The following is a 21,325-nucleotide window of genomic DNA, read 5'->3' on the forward strand; positions in this document are numbered from 1 at the left end:
GCGCCACCACCTCGTCTCGCTATCCCCGCCCGCCGTCGTGGATGCCGGCGAGGGAGGAGCGCCGCCGCTCGAGGGAGGAGCCACCGGGATCTGAGTGGGCTCGGCCTCCTGCCTGCTGCCGACCGCATCTGAGGGGGCTTGGCCGCCATGCCTCCGACGACGGGAGAACGTCGTAGCCTCCACAAGCACGTCGGCGCGCCCGCTCGCCCGACCGTCGTGGAGGGGAAGGGGCGCCGGGATGACGGAGCTGCCGCCAACACGTACAGGACGGAGGACGTGCGCCGAACCTGCTGGGTGCCGACTTCTCCGGCCACCTCGCGCCTCCTGCAGCCCTCTCCTCGGCCCCATGCCGCCGCTTGGCGGACCCCACACCCGCCCCGCGCCACCGCGCCGCTTGGGGCCGGGACCCCGCGGCCCTCTGCCATGCGGCATCCAGGATGGGGAGGCGCGCCATCGTCGTGGGGTGGGAAGCTGGCCACCGGGATGGAGAGGGGCGCCGCCGGATGGGAGTGGAGGGCGCCGCCGCCGATGGGGGAGCCGGGCGGGGAACCACGGATCTAGAGCCGCCGCCTGGGGGAGAGAAGAGAGGGAGGGATCGAGCGGAGAGAGAGGAGAGGGAGCAGGGAGGATTTTTGCGTAGCTGTTGTTGGAGAAGAGATATTGCGGATGGATGACTTTTTCACTGTGCGTGACCTAAATCATAAAATGGGTCTCTGATTTGGGTCTGTTTTGTTGGAGATAGTTAGTACCCTTTAAAAGCGCAGCAGGCCATCGAATACAATAGTGGTACGTACGCACGTACCGTTGGGCTAGCTCCTCTCGTCCTCTGCTCTGCATGCCTTCTACCTCTTTTTGAAGATTCCATGCCTTTCTACCTTCTCCAGCCCACACCCCCCACCCCACCCCCACCCATTATTATTGTACTATATTATTCGTTCACGCACGCACGACGGCTTCATTAGACCGCGATCCGTGTCAGTTTCCACTGCTGCATCTGCATCACATCCTATTCGCCGGCCGGCCGGCCGGAGCAATGGCGGCAAAGCCTCGATCTTCGGCTCTTCGTGCGTGACCGCGCCATGGCCCCTACGCATGCGTGGCTCCTCTACTCGATCGTCGTCTTATGCTCAACGACCATGTAAGGCCCCGTTTAGTTGAAGCCAAAAACCAAAATTTTTTACATAGTACCTATCACATCAAATCTTGCGGCACATGCATGGAGTACTAAATGTAGACAAAAAAAAACTAATTGCACAGTTAGCCAAGAAATCATGAGACGAATCTTTTAAGTCTAATTAGTTCATAATTAGACAATTTTTGTTAAATAAAAACGAAAGTGCTACCGTAGCTAAAAACCAAAAATTTTTACAACTAAACGGGGCCTGACCCCACCTCCGCTCTAATGCGTCACGTCACGTCACGTCCGGCCAGGCGGCCACCAACGTGGCCGGCCATTGGCAGCTTTTGTTTCTGCCGTCATGGCTCGTACGGGTATCATCGCCTCTCGAGGGCGGCGAGCAGCCGGACGCGGCGGGTGCGTGATGAGGATCTAGCTTCAACGGCGCTTCAAACTGATATCAAAGCGCATCTGCTATGCTATTTTCAAGTCGCTAGCAGCCAATATGTGGAACCCACAAAATGCTGTACGTACGGAGTACTATGTTTTGGCCTTGTTTAGATCACCTCCAAATTCTAAGTTTTTTCACTCTCTCTTCATCACATCAATTTTTAGCCGCTTGCATGGAGTATTAAATGTAGGTAAAAAAATAACTAATTACACAGTTTAGTTAGAAATCACGAGATGAATCTTTTGAGCCTAGTTGGTCCACGATTAGACAATATTTGCTAAATAAGACGAAAGTGGTACTATTCATCAGGTTAAAAAAAAAACTTTCAATCTAAACGAGGCCTTGAAATGAAAATGGCATGCACGACGAGTGACCTGGTACAAGAATGGAGCTTTTAACCACTAGTTAACGGCAGAAATGCAACGACCGGATTATGCTTGCTTATCTTGTTCAGTAGAACGACTTTGGGAATTGGCAGAGCATGTAAAAGGTGAAAAGGAAAGGGATGCATGAACATGACTGTACTGTCCACAACAGATCACTGTACACGAAGAAGAGCACTATCCACTTTTGTAGACGCAACCTCGCAAGTGCTTTCTGGTGAAAGTTACCCAGATAAATAGATGGGATATATATACACAGGCAGGTACAACGGCAGGGCACGAAGAACTGAAAGGATACGCCAGGCGCTAATCGGGTAGGAAAGGTAGCCTCGTGATGCCATTCTGGGTATGATCCAAGTCATCGGAGCTCTCTGAATCGGCGAGCCCCACCGCTTGGGTTTCTTTCTGGGGCCTTGTTTAGATCACCTTCAAATTCCAAGTTTTTTCACTCTCTCTCCATCACATTAATTTTTAGCCGCTTGCATGAAGCATTAAATATAGCTAAAAAAATAACTAATTGTACAGTTTAATTAAAAATCACGAGATAAATCTTTTGAGCTTAGTTGGTCCACGATTAGACAATATTTACCAAATAAGACGAAAGTGCTACTATTCATCGGTTTGAAATTTTTTTGCAATCTAAACGTGTCCTGGATAGTAGCTTCAGCTTCTTTTGGCGCGATGTGCGGAAGGATCCTCACGTACGCGTTAGGCTCTTGGCCGATGACCTCCCACTGGAGGCTGAAGCTTTCGACGAGATCCACTTGGGATGAGATGATGCTTGATGGCCTCGGCAGTAGCTGCACGCTCTCGCCTTTCGGGATCACTACTTGCTCGATTGCCAGCCTTGCCTCCTGAACATCGGGGAACAACCATTGGATGCTTTGTCCAGGACGAGTAACGATGTTATGGTGAAGGCGGTCAGGAATCCGCCGAAAAGAAAAGGAGTGTAGATACGCAGGGATGATAGCGTAGCTCCAGAGCATCAGTCTCCTCTGATGATCTTGCTTCTTCTTTATCGTCGTAGTCTATGTCTATCAGCTCGTCCATGTGATTGTCAACAAGAGCACGAAGTGCCCGAGTGATTTGAGACAGGGAATTTGTCTGTGAAGAACAGAGAGCCAATACAATGAATAAGAATTCCTGGAACTAATTCAATATTAACAGTGTCCTGTAAATGGCAAGTGTGCAGGCAAACCTTCACGAAGAAAACTGGTATATCCTGAGATTTCACCACAGCCTGAATCTGAGAATTCTTCTTGAGCTTTGAATGTAACGCGATCACTGCATCAGCTTCACTGATATTATAAGTTAAGGTAACAATGTCCTCCAACTCCAGCTGTTGAATGGCTTGCAAGGCAGTCGACTCGGAGATCTAGAACAGCCTATCCAATAAGTTACAAACTAAGTTCGGAAAACTTAATAAAAAAACTTTAGAACAAAACTCGGCAACCAAATGCTATAACCACTATTGTTGCAGTGACAGGAGCGGGTATGCAAACAAACAAAGGTATACAGATTTTAGTAAGTTACTGAATTAGGTATAAGCAATTATATGTATACCCAAATAAAAGGAATCACAAATTTTAAATGTAGGCATGCAGATTATAGTAAGTCACAAGACAACTTGGCTTCCCACACCACTCCCAAAAACCAGCCTTCAGATACACTCTCCAGAAAAAAGATCATCAGGGTTCAGGGATGATTAAATTTCATAGAGGCTTACAGGCAACTGACCAGTTCAGCATCCTTTTCAATGGAACATACCTACCTTACCCTAATAGTGCCACTACCCATAACAAACAGCAAAGATCAATATCATAGAGGCCTAGGAGTAACTGACCAGATAAGCATACTTTTGAGTGGTAGATACCTACCGTACCTTAATGGTTCTGTTTTATATAGCCAACATACCTACCATACCCTAATAGTCCATATCAAATGATGCAACTATAGTAAGGGGGGGAGGGGGTAGCACTTTGCCACACTCTGTATACAAAATCATTGTGCAGAGAAACTACATACTGATGTAAAGGGGCGCACTGCTCAGAAAACTATGGCATCAAAAGAATGAGCTATTGAAGACATCCGTACCCCATATGCATATAGATTCAAGCTTGAACCAGCTCCATCTGTCCTCTCTATATGCCCTTCAGCAGAGTCAAGATTAAATGCAGAGTCCAAGCTTCTTCTGGCATTCCTTAGAGAGTCACCATCAAATTCAGTTGCATCAAACATACCAAGATATGATTGTTCCATTTGCACAGAAACTTCCTGCATCAATCCCTTTGAACCCAACTTCCGAATTTCAACATTAGGCAGCTTGCCTGCACCAACAAAAGTGCAAGATGAATCATTGTGACATCAGATCTACACATTTCCATGTTCAATATCATAAATAACATCATCAAATTTAACATGATAATGCAGCTAAGTAATAGAGAAATCAGTGAGAACCTGCGAGTAGAGCATCTACTGTGGCTTCCAGACTACGATGGACACGTAATTCTTTTTTCGAGACGATCTCTGCAGCACATGTAAATGTTGATGGGCCCTTGCGCTCTAGGACAGTTTTTTGAACTCCTCTCCGGTTAGCTTCTTCATCACCAAGTGTGACACTCTTTTAGATAAGAAAGGGCACGATTAGAAATCTTCTTTTTTCTTTTTGACCAAAAAGTAAAGAGAAACACAAAAACTGCACATAAGGTGCTTCTGTGCTTTCCGAGAAGAAAGCTAGGCTTCTGCTATGACAATTAGTTGCTCGGTTGCACTCAACCATTTGACAATTTTCTCTCTATATGAAGTCTTCCTTTGGGAAGCATAGAAAAAACCTTCAGCAAGCAAACTTTAAGAACTGAAAAGTCACACGTACTCAGACACAGTACAGATAAATCAGTACACGCCCTATGTCATGATCAATAATGAGTACACAGGGCACACAACTTAATTTACGAATAAAGTCAATTTTCTCTCAATATTTTTTACCTATTCCATTTCTAGTATTCAGCAACTATTTCTGAAAACTTTCTTGTCATCAAGAGAGCAGTGATATGCCAATTAATAACAATCTTGCCATGTGTTCATCTCTTATATTGGATCATGGAATTGTTACAAGCAATGTTTGATTGAATAATTTGATGTGCTACATTTCAAGCAGCAAGAGCCAGGAAACAGCAGAACTATATCTCTGAATGGATTTCTGAAAGATTTCCAAGTCAATAATCGAGTCAGGTAATGAAGTTATAGAGGTACACTATGTTATTTTTCATTGTTTTAACCTAGTAGAACTGTTAATTTTTACCGTGGTATGCAAAGACAATATTTTGAGAACAGGAAATAGGATGATGCAGAACATCCTTACCTGTATTCCTCCCACAAGCATCTCTAGTGATGGGTTCATGATCAGATTCTCTATCGTTACCCCATGGGCAGTTGCAACAAGCTGTATGCCCCTCTGTGCAATGGTGCTTGCAGCCATGGCCTCTAGTTTAGTTCCAATTTCATCAATAACAATTGCCTGAGGCATATGGTTTTCCACAGCTTCTATAAGTACCTGATTGATATTGAATAAACGAATCAGCACACACAGTAAGTGTTGAACTAAAAAGCACGCCAGTGTCCAATGCACAAATAAATTGGTCCGGTGACCTTCTTAAACCATGGATTCCCTAATCCTTATAGGAATATGGATAGATTTTCAAATATTGCCAGGCACTATAAAACCCCTTTTGCATCAGCGGTGGGTAACAGAGACAGACTTTTGAGTTACACTATGGCATATACAATACACAATATATAACTTACTTGGCTGGAAGCACAGTTAAGAAGAATACTAATTCATAGGCCTACTGTATTATTCATACTCCAAATATAGGACAAAACAGCTTATTTCAGGTACAGGTAACAGACCTTATGCTGCATGTCTTGGTTAGGCACTTGTAACCTGCGTGCATTGCCTATTCCAGGGTGAGGAATATCACCATCCCCACCAATCTCATTAGATGTGTCGACAATCATCACCCGCTTCTTATAGTCATCAGCTAACATACGGGCAATTTCTCTGCATGACAAGACAATGACATGATGATAAATGGTAGGTACTGGTAGTCTGGTACTCTGTCACATAAACATCTGTGATCATAGCTGTTAGCTGATGTGTAATTGTGTATATTTCTCAATCACGCAACTACTCAATCAACATCTGAATCCAGTTTGTCAGCCCCATCCTACCTTATGACAGTAGTCTTCCCCACCCCAGGTGGGCCGATGAGCAACAATGAGCCACCATCCTTAACCAAATCCTGAAGCAAATTAGCGCTCCCGGGCACTGCGCGCCCAACACGGCAAGTGAGGCCTACAATGACGCCCTTCCGGTTCCGAATGGCGCTGATCCGGTGCAGCGTCCGGCTGATTCCAGCACGATTATCCGCTCCAAAGTCCCCAACCTAGCACAACGCACATTATTATGACACAAATCCAGCAAGCTAACGCGCCACGCTTAACAGATTATAAGCAGAGTGGTTTGGGCCGGACCTGGGAGGTGGCATGGCGGAGGTCGTCGAAGGAGATGGGGCGGTGGGAGAGGAGGAAGTCTCCAGACGGGAAGCGCGCGAGCGGGGGCCGGCCGAGGTCCATGACCACCTCCACGAGAGCCGGGAGCTCCGGGTGGGTCTCCACCCGCCGCCTCAGCTCCCAAGGGAGCAGCTCCAGGAGCCGCCGCAGCTCCTCCTCGGACCCATCCGGCCACGCGAAGCCCTCCGCCTCGGCCTCGCCCCGCGCGGCCGCGGCGCAGAGGAGGCGCGGGCGCCCACCGCGGCGTTCGGCGAGGGGGCGCACCGAAAGAGGGCAGGACGCGACGGATGGTGAGCGGGAGGCATGGCCGCGAGAAGGAGAGATAGGGTGGTGCGGGACGAGGGAGAGACGGAGGCGGAGGCGGAGGCGGAGGTGGAGTGGCGGCGGGGGCGGCATCGGCGTGGGGCGCGGCCGGAGTGGACGACGGTACTAGTGGAGGGAGAGCGTTTGCGATGGGGAGCCGTTGTTTCGGTTCCAGTTTGCTACACCTCGCTGCTCTTCGTTCGCGACCGCTCGATTGGATGACTGGACGGGTCAGATCACGCCACGTCAAACAGTTCAATGCCAGTTCCCCCCATTACAGCAGTAGGTGTCGATCACGTGTGTGGCCGTGTGGGAATACCGGAATTATACCATTTTGTATACGGTACTTTTAGGCCATTGTCAGGTTTCATCCTACATTACCAGATTAGCTAGAGGCAAAGCCGAAAGAGCCACAAAACATGGCTTTTGCGAGCTTTAAGTTCATTGCATGGGAGGAGAGAAAAACAGCTATTAGCGTTGTTACGGTTATTGTTGCATGAGGAATTAGAGTTACTGGAAACTGTGCCTAAAAGCTTAAGAACTCGAGAAGGAAGCTAACGTAAAATATACAGACTCTATCCTCCTAGAAGTAAAGGAGAAGGAAAAATCATAATTCTAGTTTGTTTGTACGTGGACTCTTACTAAAATCTAAAACCTTGGTAGGACTATATATACGTGGGAACTTTATGATGTAATCACCAATATTTAGAGAAATCAAGAATAGTCTCCCTATCTCTTGTGTCTATGTGTTATACTTTCATCTATCACGTTGATAATGAGAGACGAAGAGAGAAATGTCCTAACCACTGGCAATATGTTTTATAACATATTATCAGCATGAAAAAACTCTACGTCGACATCGTACTTGTTGAAACCGCCGTTGATCTTTGACGCCAATGCTCATGCCTATGTCGTCCCTGTCGCGACAACTTCGACAACGTCGACATCCCGACGTTTTTAGTGGAACTGATCTGCCACCTCTACCTACAACTGATCTGCACTGCATCGATATGCACCATCGTCGTAAGCAGATAGATCTACGACAATGCCAAACGTCCTATGTAGTATGTATCTACTAATCACTGTTCTATGCAGCAAGTAACGTAGATTAAATTGACATCCTATATGAGGTATGAAAAAAAAATCTTGCAGATTATTTGTGCCGGCCATCAAGTTGGTCTATATATTCTATGCACGTTGAATTATGTGTATACTCGCAGTATATACATGTAAACAAATACTTGTTACGCATATTGCATCTAGGGTTAATTAAAAAGAAGAAGAAAGGCATCTAGTACTTGCTTGGACGCCACAAATCGAGGAGCAATGGAATGAATAAACAGATGGCATGCAAACGCCAGCATCCCTGCAGGAAAGAATGAGGAAAATTTATGGACGGTCCTTCGAGTTGACGAGAGGTGTTATGAACTTGACTTCGGATACCATCTATGTCCAAACGGGTCTTAACCCACTCTACACGTTGACGTGTCTGCTGACTGCATCTGACGTGTGGGGCCGTGGTCCACCTCATCTTCTACTTCCTCCCTCAGCACGCCTTCTTCTCCTTCCTCGACCGAGCCCTCGCGGCTCCCTGGCCGCGCCGCCCGCCCAGGCTGCGACGGCCGCCGCAGGCCTTCCTCTCCGCGCGACGTGCCGGTGGCGAGCACAGGCACTCCGCCCTGGCGGAGATCAAGTCCGAGATCTCCATTATATTACGCGATCCCGTCTCGCCAGTCCGCCGCCGCCATCTTCCGCAACGACGGCAACCCGTACGCAGCGCAGCTGATGGAGGTGATGGCGCCGCCGCCGAAGCAGAGCGCGGACGGCGAGATCTCGCTGACGAGGCGCGCGTGGGGGAGCCAGTGCGGCACGGCGGAGAGCGCGCTGTGCCCGGCCGCGACGGCGAGGGCGACGGGGCGGACGGCTCCGAGCTCGGCCATGGCGGAGAACAGAGTGCCGGCCATGCACACCGGCCGGCCACGTGGGACCCCTCGCTACCGTCCCACACCGCGAGGTCGGCGATGGCGTCCGGGACCGTGGACGGCGGTGGAAGCCACCTCAGCGCTGGCTTGCCGATGCAGAGGTCCACCTGGTGCGCCTGGAGCAGCCGCTCCGCCATGCGTGCGCGTGCATGCACCAGTGCGGTGCCCAAGCACGACGGTGAGCCGGGACTTCGAGCGGGCGATGGGTGATGCGATGCGAAAAGGGAAAAGCTCGCTTTGCTGGGCCGGGATGGACGGAAGGCGCTGCATGCCGGGACGCCTCCACGCGATGGACGACAAGAACGCGTGGACGTACAGCGCCATGCTATCCGGCTTGGTGCTGCACGGGGACAGACTGAAGGCGCTGCAGGTGTTCGACGCGATGTTCCGGGAGGGCCACGCGCCCGTCGTGGCCGCGTACGTCGGCGTGCTGAACGCCTGCAGCCGCGCGGTCTGCTCGAGGATGGGCTGCGGTGCTTCAACCGCATGCGGCTAGAGCACAAGGTCACGCCGGAAGGCTCGACGACGCACGCGCTGATCGGGAGCATGCCCACGGGGCCGACGGACACTGTCTGGCGAGGCCTGCTGAACGTGTGCCGGATCCACGGCGACCTGGATCTCGCCGAGCGCCCTTCAGGAGACGAGGCGCCTCCGTGCCGCCGCCGAGCCGTTCGTGCGTTTCGCCGGCATAGCCGCGCCGCCGCCGCTCCCGCGTGCACGCGCGCGGTCCGCCTTGCCCAACCGCGCCGGGCCGCTGCCGCGACCGAGAGAGAGAGACAGGGACCAAGGGGGCTCGGTGTGGTGCAGGCCCACAGGTAAGATGCATGCCACGTCAGCGTAATTATGGGTTAAGATCCATTTGGACGTGATTAAAACTCGGAACCAGTTGAAGGACCCCAGAAATAGCACTTTGAGATTACAGGGACCTAGATGACATATGAATGCCAACTTCGAGGACCGCACACGAATTTTTCTCGGAAAGAAAAGTAGCAACTCATCAATGATCTGCTACTGTAGTTGTCCGGCCGCATGCCTACGTTCCACGTATTGGCCTGAATGCCACCGCCGAGTGCCGCCACGGCCTCTCCGTCGTGTCGTGTGGCTCGCAGGCCACGAATCCATCCAACGTTCGGCTCCCGGTTGCTGCTTATCGACTATCGCACACCGCAGACCGCTCACCTTGGACAGAATCCCAGGTGAGGACATAGCCTGCAGTCCTGCACGCTATCGGCAGCATCGTGCATGTCTTGCTAACCAGCCGCACAACTGCACATCTAGGCTCCGGTGCACCGCTGTCGTCGTCGTGGCTATCAAGAATAAGCCGAGAAAGGCTACGGGCTAGGCCGTCAGGACTCAGGAAGAGAAAAGCTACGGGATCAAGCAGGATTCCGAGTCTGAGATCCCGACAGGCTTTTGGACCGGAATTGAGTAGCGAAAAAAATCCATAAAATCAAGCAATATTAAGAAAGGGTTCAATAAATCTGAAATTTATGAGCAAGGCCTTGATTCTTGCAGAATTGACCATAGGTCAAGTATTCTAGCAGAATAGTGCCTATATTGGTGTTTTCGATATAAACCCTTGAAAATTTCAGTTTTAAAGCAATTTTCTGATTAATTAACCATAGACCCTTTGTTTATGCATATTTACTGTATTTTTTTATACACATATATGTATAAGAGCGTGCATATATACACATTAAATCTGAAGTTTAATGGGTGTTATTTCTACCTTTATTTTTCTGAATCAAATAGTAGATTAATTCTAAAAGTTTTTCTACGCTTTGAATTTAATTCTGAAAAATGGTAGTGCAACCCCTTTTTATGAATTTTCTACCATGTAATTTGCAAGAATAAAGTCTTGAATGGTTACACTAGAAACATGTCATAAGGTATATGAGCTCTCTAAATCCTACAGACCTTAGACTTATCACCCTTGAGAGACTTATATTTGTTTTTCTTAACATAATGAATTTTTTGGGATGAACAAATGCATAGTATTAATTCTAAAAATTTGCATATACCATAATCCTGAAAAATGTTAGGATGCTTCTAAGAATATTTTGTATAACCATCCACTATTTTTTTGCACTTTGCTACTTGTTTACATGCAGTAAACTCATATACACATGACTTAGTTATAATGATATATGCATACATTCATGAAGAAGGAATATCCTAGACTTGCCCTAAATGGTGGAATTATATAGCATGATCATTGTTAAATCCTCATAGTATATTCTACTGTCACTGAAGTGGAGTAGATCTTAAGCATAGTAATTCCTGGTATTACTTTCAAAATAATGAGCATGTGACCAAGCTAAATCCTAAAGGTCTTATGGGACTCGCTGCATGAGAAATTCTAGAAGATATCCTATATTATGATGATTGCATAATGTTAGAAATATTGGAAATTGAATTTTCAAGCTTATATGACCATATAAGATATAAATGCTACTCTATAAACAAATACAATTAGCTTGAAGCTTTGTGTTAAAAATCATAGAAGACGAGATGATAAAGACAAATTTGTCTAAATCCAGAAGAAATGTTTCTTGAAATACAAGATCAAGAGCATTGAAGTACTAAAAGTATCCAATATCATCTAGAATTACTCAATATCATCCAGATAGATCTATAAATCAGGATATGTAATTTGCATATATTACTCTAGAAGGATCGAGCAAACATGAAGCTGCTAAATGTCAAGCATTGAAGCTAAGACATGTAAGAATGGATAGAAATTAGAACATTTAAAGTTTCTCTTGAAGAAGAACTTAAATCATGTGCTTATAGATTTGTTGCTTTTGAAATTCATATCATGAAGTATTGATAGTAGTGGTGGTGGTACTTTAAGTTTTAATTCCCGTTGAATTAAGTGAATTATGTAAACTCGTAGAACAATTAATGGTTACTTTATTAGCTTGAAGGCTAATATGAAGTTCTTAGTTGCAATTTTTACTTGCAATAATATATGTTAATCTTATATGAAATGAATTAGATTTATATGTTTTACATATAAATAATTGCCTATTGCCTATCTAAACAAAATTTGCATTAATTTTATCCACAAAGAAAAGAAGCCTCAATTAACCATGAAGGGTTATAGTTCTTTGTGCACTGCTACCATGTAGGTAGAAAGGAAACTAAATTTTTAGAAGCACATGAACAATTAGACTATACTATCATATTAACTGATCTTAGAAGGATCAATTTAGTGAAAGAAATAGTATAATCTATAAACTAAGTATTTAATACTTCAGCCCAGAAACTAAAAGTTTAAGTCATACCCTGAATATGTTGTTGTACACTAAATAGTGCACTTGATATGTGAATTTCATGCCAGAACCAATGAATACCAGAAGTATGATTGGATTCTATGGAACATTAAGAATAATTATTCATAGATGATACATGAAGCATATTACTACTTGAAGTAATTATGGCATGAAAAGGGGGAGAGATTTTGGGTAAAGGCATAAAAAATATGGGTAATATATATTTAATAGGCATAGCCTTCCTAAATCTATATTTAAGTGCTTCAGGACTTGAAGTCCTAGCCGCGTCCCTTCTGGCCGAGTTAACTTTCTCTACATTACACTAATTGCAAGCAAGCTTGTAGCTTTGCATTCTGTTGTTATCTGTTAAGTTGGTTTGAATACCGATATTCTACATTACACATGAATATGTATCACTATGTTGTGCTCTTGTCGAGCTATAACTATCTTTACTCCCATATAAATATTAGCATAGAAGCTATATTCGTAGCTTGTAGCTATTACTTTTCCCCTTTTAATCAAATTGGCTAGCTAGCATGTTGCCAAAATAGTTTTTATTGAAGTAATGAATATGTTGCTGTTTAATGCATCGCAGCAAAAGCAATACGATCGGTCTAAGGCCAAGCAACCTAAGATTAGGGGGAGTGAGTTAATATGAAATTAGCTTAATGGAGACTAACCCAATTTGATGGGATGAATAATTGTGGAATTAATATGGTGCATAACACACTTATGATGATTTGGAATTTATGAAAAAGGCATTTTAGGAATTTTGCATTATGGCAATTAGATAATTCTATAAGAAATTCCATGTAATTTTGAATGTTGTGATTTTATACATTTGAAGTATATGGTCCATTTTTTTATGTACGAGTGATTGGATCATTTTTTTGGCTAAATAATAAAGAAGCTAGGCAATAAAATAGTTATATAAACTATGATAAGTGCAAATTAGGGGAGAACATCCCTGAGTTTATAGGAATGCTAAACATTCTTAAGTGCACTTTATATATTCTAGCTCACTGCATTTAGTGAATAATAACCCCCGTGTTAAAATATGTGCATGAATATTTTCCATAAAACTACATCATAGCATACATGAATGGGTCTCCACTTGTACTTAGAGATACATGAATTTGAATTATTTTAAACCCACGATAGGGGATATCTTTTGAAGTATGCTATTAAAGATCTAATATTGGCATTAGAGAGAGAGAAAGCCAATGTTGAATGCCAAATATTATTTCCATAGAAGGAAAATGGTTTTAATAGAAAAATATTCCTTAGAGCTTAAAGCAGGAATAGTATCACACACTAAATCAAACAATAGTTTGACTAATACTCTTGTAAAGCATGAAGTGGAGCATATGCCAGATATTTTTTTAAATGAGAGGAGTAACTTAAAGTTATAAATTAGAAGTTGTGTTTACTAGTAGTAAACTAAATGTTGTATACTATCAAGCTAAAATCTACGGGGACGCCTATGAATTCTAGTTTAGTGTATACTTACTGAATAGAAATAAAATAAAAATCCTCCATTCTCACGAAGAGAATATCTCATAAAAAAGGTTAAGCACCTCATGAAGAGGATCATCATGAAGATGAAATCCAATGCACTAAGCGCACGCATCATAGTGTTGGGTACGTAGAACAATAAATTATCTCTTGTTTAGGAAATGACAAAGAGATAGAATAATCTCACATTGTGAGAGTGTTGGAAGAAAATAATAGTTGTCGACAACGCTACCTCTACAATTGCGAATGTTTCTCTTATGAGAACCTGGATCCGGAAAACAAAGTCCATGGCAAAGTCGTCTGTAGCGATTATATCGGGTCAATGAAGAAAGCAATTGAGGTTAAATCTTCTACTAGGAAGAAATAAATGTTCTGCTATATCTCTAGCAAATGAAATGAATGAATATGAAATATGTAGTTAGTAAGTGAATTATGAAAATCAATATAGTTTTTGAAGAATAGAAATTACAACATATGGAAATTAAATCTCATACTAAGTCTTAAGAAGTCTAAGGTAGAATATATTCCTGAATGAATATTGAAGTCTCGAGAAGAGCATGTCCTAGAAGGAAAAGAGTCATTGAATGACTTTGTAGTGAATAACACTATTTCATTATGTATATCATATAATAATCTCTCATGTAGTAGAGAATATATCTTATAGAAGAAAATTGTTATTCGCTAAGAATGAGAACATCCTTGAAGGAATTAATCTATGAAGAATTTACTAGTCGATTCTTAAATAAACACCATTAATCCCTAAAGTGAATCTGACCCGATAGAAAGCAAATGAGGAATCATAAACACCATGAAGGTGTCATATAAACACTTAGAAAGTGCATATTGAAAAGCTAGCATTAAAGTGAATTTGGCAATTGAATTATCCCCTAAATGCCAAATGCAAGACTGAATTTACTATTATTTAGTGGTGCAATAAAATCCTGAAGATTTGTAGAACATATAATTTGAAAATCCACTAAGAAAGAATTATAAGTACTCAAACTTTGGTATAAGTTTGATACACTATCTAGAAGATATTAAATATTGTAACTTATTTACCCCATAATCCTCTGAAAGAATTTATTATTTTGAAGGATAAAATTTATTTGTTTTGCACAACTAATAAGTGGTTATTATGCATGAAGCATATTGCTCTTGTTTATTCTCATATAATTCATAGAAGAATTATGAACCAACTTTTTGAAAGATGTAGTATTGTGGTCCTGCATACCATTATTAAGCACACATTTATGAAAAATGTGGTTTAAACAATGAAGTTCAAAATTTAGCTTTATGAGGGGGAGCATATTTTTATTGAATCTACCTTGAAGGTAAACCACTAGTAGAATTATAAAGATCAAGTAGATCATATTTGCTAAACACTGAAGTTTATGCATAGATCATGAAGATCAATATCTATCATGAGGAATAGATTATCCTAAAGAATAAATGACCAAGAAGGTTAAATGTTGTACTCTTTTTTCTATATGAGTTTTTACTTGAAGGTTTCTCACACAAGGTTTTTAATGAGACAACATGTGCAATGCAATTAACGAATATGATGTACTCTTTTCTCCAAGAACCGTTTTTCCCACCGGATTTTTGGATGGAGTTTTTAACGAGGCATGTGTGAAGGGTCGAGATGGCGGACTAGAGGGAGGGTGAATAGTCTTTTCTAAAATTAATCGCGTCGGCTAACCGATATAAATGCGGAATAAAAACAATCGGTCTAGCCAAGACTACACCCCTCTATATATGTTTCCTAGCACCTTGCAAAGATACTAATTATGCAACTAAGGTGTTGGGCTAGCTAGAGCTCTCCTAAACAATTCTAGGAGCAAGGTCACACAAACCTATGCCACTAGTACTTTAAGCAACAAGGGAGCTCCTACACATGCTAGTAAGCAAAAGCACAAAGCCAACTAAGCTCACTAGCAAAGCTCAATAACAAGGCAACCAATGCCTAATTAGAGAGCGCAAATACTTAGCTACACAAACTAAGCAATGTGACTAACAAGGTTACTAAAACCAAATTAGCCACTCAAGGGAGCTACTTCTATGCTACACAAGCTAGAAGGTAACTAGTGAGCTACACAAGCTAACTAATTACAAGAGCAACTACACAAGCACAATGTATGTGAAAGTAATTACAAGCTTGTGTAAGGGGGTTGCAAACCAACGGGAAGAACAAAGTTGACATGATGATTTTTCTCCCGAGGTTCACGTGTTTGCCAACACGCTAGTCCCCGTTGAGACAAGCTTCAAGGTTGCCGCCGGTCCTCTTGCTAGTGGTGACTCGCAAGTCACACTCTCCCACGTGGAGTGCTTACCACAAGCTCTAGCACTTGACCCGGCCGGACCACTTGTCGCCCTTTGCGTCTCGCTTTACTAGAGTTGCTCTTCGCGGCTCCCGCGGGGCGAGCACAAGTACCCCTCACAAGCTCTTCTCCGGAGCTCCGCACAATCTTCTTGCGGGCTTCAACGGAGACCACCACCAAGCCGTCTAGGAGGTGGCAACCTCCAAGAGTAACAAGCACCACCGGCTTGCAACACGATCACCTAGTGCCACTCGATGCAACCTCACGATGCAATCGCACTAGAATCGCTCTCTCACACTATCGGATGAACACTATCATGTATGTGTGAGATGGAGGGCTCCCAAGCACTACTACACAAGCCACCAAGGCTCTAGTGTGCTCAGCTGTTGCCATGGCCGAAGGCCACTTCTATTTATAGCCCCAAGGGCTAAACTAGCCGTTACCCCTTCACTGGGCAACGGTCGGGCCGACCGGACGCTCCGGTCCGATCGACCGGACGCTGGACCTCAGCGTCCGGTCACGCGATACTCGCCACGTGTCCCCTGCGTTCAATGGTCATCTTCCGATCCCAACGGTCATCTGCCGACCGGACGCAGCACTTCAACTGACCGGACGCTGGACCCTCAGCGTCCGGTCGTTTCCAGTAAGCTCCCGAGCATGACCGGACGCGTCCGGTCGAACGCGATCGAACGCAGCCCAGCGTCCGGTGCTTAACCCTAAGCACTGTGCCGACCGACAGCCTGACCGGACGCACCACTTCAGCGTCCGGTCATTTCGGACTCAGCGTCCGGTCACTGTTAAACAGTGAGACCGAATTCCTTTCTCCTCTATCTTCTTCACCCTTGGTCCAATGTGCTAACCACCAAGAGTTTGCATCCGGCATAATAGAAAGTAGGCATTCCATTTTCCCGAATGCGCCGAATCCCGCCTCGCAAGCTCGGTGGGAGGGAGAGAGGGACCCAAAACCCATCTCACCCCTGCAAACACCACCTCCTTTGTAAATGTGCCAACACCACCAAGTGTACACCATCATGTGTATGTGTGTTAGCATTTTCACAATCATTTCCCAAAGGATGTTAGCCACTCAACTTGCCACGCCACTCGATCCTAGCGACAATGCAAAGTTAGATCACTCGAGTGGCACTAGATGACCGATATGCAAACTAGTTTGCCCCTCTTGATAGTACGGCCATCTATCCTAAACCCGGTCATAAACTTCTCTACACACCTATGACCGGTGAAATGAAATGCCCTAGGTTATACCTTTGCCTTGCGCATTCCATTCCATCTCCTTCAATGTTGATGCAACACATGCACCAACACGATCAATAATGATATGATCCACTTCATATCATCACATGATTATATTGGTTCATCGATCTTGACTCTACTTGCTCTTCACCGTTGCCATCGTTTATCGGCGCCAAGTCTTGCTCAAGCTTCACCGCCACGCGGTCCATCACTCCAAAGCCTTCGACTTGCCCTTCACGCTTGCAACCGGTCCATCAAGCCAAGTCTTGTCTTGATCTTCTCCACCTTGATCACATGACTCAATGTCATGTCTCATGTGCATTTAAGCTCCTTCATCATCACATGTGTGAGCTTTGCAACATCTCCAAGCCATTTTCACCTTCATGGCATATGTTGCTCACACACATGTACCTGTGGACTAATCACCTGTGTATCTCACATAAACACAATTAGTCCACCTAGGTTGTCACTCAATTACCAAAACCAACAAGGACCTTTCAATGTGCATATCGTGGTAATCGTCCAAGGGGAAGTGTTATAAAACATACAGACTCTATCCTAGAAGGAAAGGAGAAGGAGAAATTCTAATTCTAGTCTATTTGTATGTGGGCTCTTACCAAACTCTTAGGCTTTGGTACGACTATATATACGTGGGAGCTTTATGTTGTAATCACCAATTGTCGGGTTCATAAACCTGGGGTCCCTTAGGGACCGGCTTCCATGCCAAGGCTCGGCCCAAGCCGACAACACGTAACTCATGGGCCGCCCTAAGAGTCTAAAATGACAGGCCGGAAGGGCGGCCCAGTCACCGACCGGAATGTCTGGCCGAAGAGGAACAACACCCGCTCGTCGGCTGCTTCGGCCCACTTCTCCCACCAGAGCGTTCGCTTTGACTCCAGCCGCCACCGGATGGCCTCTCCGATCAGAAGGCCTGGCCCAAAATACTACTTCTGACTCCGACCCCGTGACTCTGACCGGGCATCGTAGGAACCCTGCTCACCGCTCTTCTCCGACCGACGCACTCAGAGCTGACTGGAGCCATCCGACCAGGGACGCCCACTCGGTAGGAACTAGGAGACGTGCGGAGAAAAGCAAGGTAAGGCTCACAAGTTAAAACCACTGTACCAGGGACCATACCGTACACGGAACAGTACTCTATAGCCACCTTGACACAAATAGTATTGTAGGCGCCGACATCTCCCTCTACAGTATTGTAGGCGCCGATAAAAACTCCCATACGGTAAGGCCCCCCCACGTGCCTCTGGGCATCGATAACGTTATGGGCGCCGAGATTTACTATACCGGGTGAACGTGGTGAGACTCCTCATATGCCTTTAGGCATCAAGCAGTATTTACAGGTACTGACGTCTACCATCCCTAAAGAAGGCAGCACGACCTCCCACATGCATCTGACATTCTACAGTGATATCAACAATGTTGTAGGCGCCTACCATTACCTTGTACCCACCGGTGTGGGCAACAAGGCTCGGTAGACATGGGCAACAAGGCTCGGTAGCATACGTACCCTCACCCTCTCACTTGTAAAGCCATCCCCTTTATCTATAAAATGGGATGCACCCCCTCCAAAAAAGGAGAGCCCTTCTTGAAGATAACAAGCACCGATCAAGTTCACTAGCTCACAACCATAGAACCACCAGATTCATACCCCAAGCACACGCTTGAACACTTAGCTCATAGCGTAGCTTCTATCGCTCTTGGCTCTTCCGACCGGAGCCGACCGGACCTCTCGTACACCCCATCTTTCTCCTTCTCGTTTGTAACCCCACTGCAAACTTCGAGCACCTAGGCTCAGGAATAAAGTCACTGAGTGACCCAATCTGGACGTAGGGCATGTTGCCTAAACCAATATAAACCTTGTGTCCTTGAGTGCTAGGCCACCTCCGATCACAACGTATGGCAAAACTACAAATATTTACTAGTTGGTCACATTCTGCACCAACAGTTGGTGCCGTCCGTGGGGAAGACGTTGTACGTTCAACACTTTTTGTCATCGGATGGCCCACTTTTCTGCCACCCTCGCCATGGCAGGCTCGAGCGATACGATTCGCTTCGACTCGCTGGAGTTTCCCGCACTCTCACCCATTGGGATGCGGGTTCCACCCGTCTTCGAGCCATCCCAGGCCTTCCTCTTTGGAAGCCTAGACTTTGTCACTGACCGGCTCGGCGTGCTACACCTCCTGGCACCTGTCAGAGGGGCGCCCTCCATCGACTCCGGGATGCATGGCTTCAACGATGCGGCATCTACGCTTCTTTCTGAGCAAACTCTCTGCTCAAACCCCACTGTAAGCAATATGCGTACTGTTATTTACTCTTTGCTTACTGTCTCCCACCGATCACCCGGAGGGACTATATTGCCCACACCATGAACACCGTACGATCGATTCCCCAATGGCCTCGCGTCCTCCGTGGATGCGTACGCTTGGGGGCTCCGAAGGATGCTGGCGTCATCCCCCCTCACATCCGAATTCATGGGAATGGCAGGCTACGCTCCTACTGAACTCTCAGATGGCGAGGGCAAGAGCGACGATTCTAGCATCGGCGACGTGGCACCCCGCCACCATCTGTCCTGAGAGTGCGCTATGGCGGATGCTCCGGGACAGCCACCGATGGTTGTGGAGTCTACGTAGACTCACACGCCTCCAGACCCATGTGCGGGGGCCCTCGAGTCTGCGCAAGTGCATGCCGAGAAATTACAACAACGGCGGCAGAGCTAGCCACCGCATGTACCGGCGCAGTCAGTACAGCATGTTGCGCCCTATGCGCGTGGCCCGGCGGGTGGCATTTGTGGTCGCGCCCGTCAGGTCGAACACGACATCATGAACGAGGGGAATGATCTCCCCCAATTCACCCGGGCAGGCCAGAACATCACTGCTGTGGCAATACTTCTACGCGGCGTTCCCGAGCCTGTCGACCCTCAGGGGCACGCAGTCCACCGGAACCTCTGGGTTCTAGTAGTAGCCGCCACTATCCAATAGGCGGAAAGCTCCACGTCACGACTCCAACCCGCACCCTCTCTCCCCACTAGGGGAACAGGGATGCGCCAGATGGATCACTCCATTCGCTCACCACTACAGCCGTCAGGTGTGTCTCGGGGGGTGGCAGCCCTGCCATGGTCTAGCTTGGCGCCTGCCCCACACCAACCGCCGGTACTCGAGTGGCCCGATCCACACCAGGACGCTCGTATCATCGTCAGCAACTGGCATCGGGCCCAACACGATCATGACGTCCACCGTACAGCGGCAGGCGACACAGATCCTGACCGAACCATCAAGGGGAGCGGTGAAACGTGCCCTAGGTGCGGTCGCCTGGCAGATGACCGGAGCCCTAGCCCTGAGGGCCCAGGACCACGGGCCTTCAGCCGGCGTATCCAGAAAGCACCGTTCCCGCAGTGATTCCAGCCACCCACCAACATCGCCAAATACACCGGGCAGACAAACCCAGGCATTTGGCTCGAAGACTTCTGGCTCACCTATCAGGCCAGAGGAGTGGATGATAACTATTTCATCATTCAGTATCTTCCCATTTGCATGGGGGAACATATTCGGGCATGGCTTGAATTCCTCCCGCACGATAGCGTCTGCAACTGAGCGGATCTCAAGAGGGTCTTCGTCGAAAATTTCTAGGGGACGTATGTTCGTCTTGGAAACTCCTGGGACCTCAAGAGCTGTCAGCAAGAGCCCAGTGAGTCCCTACGGGATTACATCCGTAGGTTCTCCCAACGATGCAACTCCCTCCCTAATGTCATCGACGCAGACGTCATTAGTGCATTCCTCTCTGAGACGAACTGCGAGTCCCTGATCCACAAGCTTGGCTGCCGGAAACCCCATACCACCCGCGACCTGCTCAACGTCACCAGTAACCACGCCTCTGGCAAGGAAGCGGTCAGAGCAGTCTTCAGCGAAGGCCGGGACAAAAGCAAGGCCAAACGTGTGGACCCAGACGAGGGCCCCTCCACACATAAGGGCAAGAAGAACAAAAAGGATCAGCGCTAATCGGACAACACCACGATGGTAGCCGTGGCTAATCACATGGGCAAGTGGCCCTAACAAGGGCTGCCTGACCACTTCAACAAACTCATGGACAACCCATGCACCAACCACGCCTACCCCGTCAAACACCTCTACAAGGACTGCGAGC

General features: G+C 46.5%; 1 protein-coding gene across 1 annotated transcript; it reads right to left on the reverse strand.

Moving 5' to 3' along the window:
• Positions 1 to 2,481: 2,481 nt before the first annotated feature.
• Positions 2,482 to 6,987, reverse strand: LOC136520181 (protein SEEDLING PLASTID DEVELOPMENT 1-like). Its single transcript, XM_066513621.1, has 9 exons — positions 6,485 to 6,987; positions 6,182 to 6,396; positions 5,861 to 6,011; positions 5,313 to 5,504; positions 4,409 to 4,571; positions 4,046 to 4,278; positions 3,150 to 3,326; positions 2,927 to 3,055; positions 2,482 to 2,805 (listed from the first exon to the last, which is right to left on the reverse strand). Exons 1-9 carry the CDS (start codon positions 6,917 to 6,919, stop codon positions 2,482 to 2,484), a joined length of 2,019 nt encoding a protein of 672 aa, XP_066369718.1. The 5' UTR covers positions 6,920 to 6,987.
• Positions 6,988 to 21,325: the final 14,338 nt, after the last annotated feature.

This window comes from Miscanthus floridulus, chromosome 18 (genome assembly GCF_019320115.1).
Source record: "Miscanthus floridulus cultivar M001 chromosome 18, ASM1932011v1, whole genome shotgun sequence".
Classification (NCBI taxonomy): Eukaryota; Viridiplantae; Streptophyta; class Magnoliopsida; order Poales; family Poaceae; genus Miscanthus; species Miscanthus floridulus.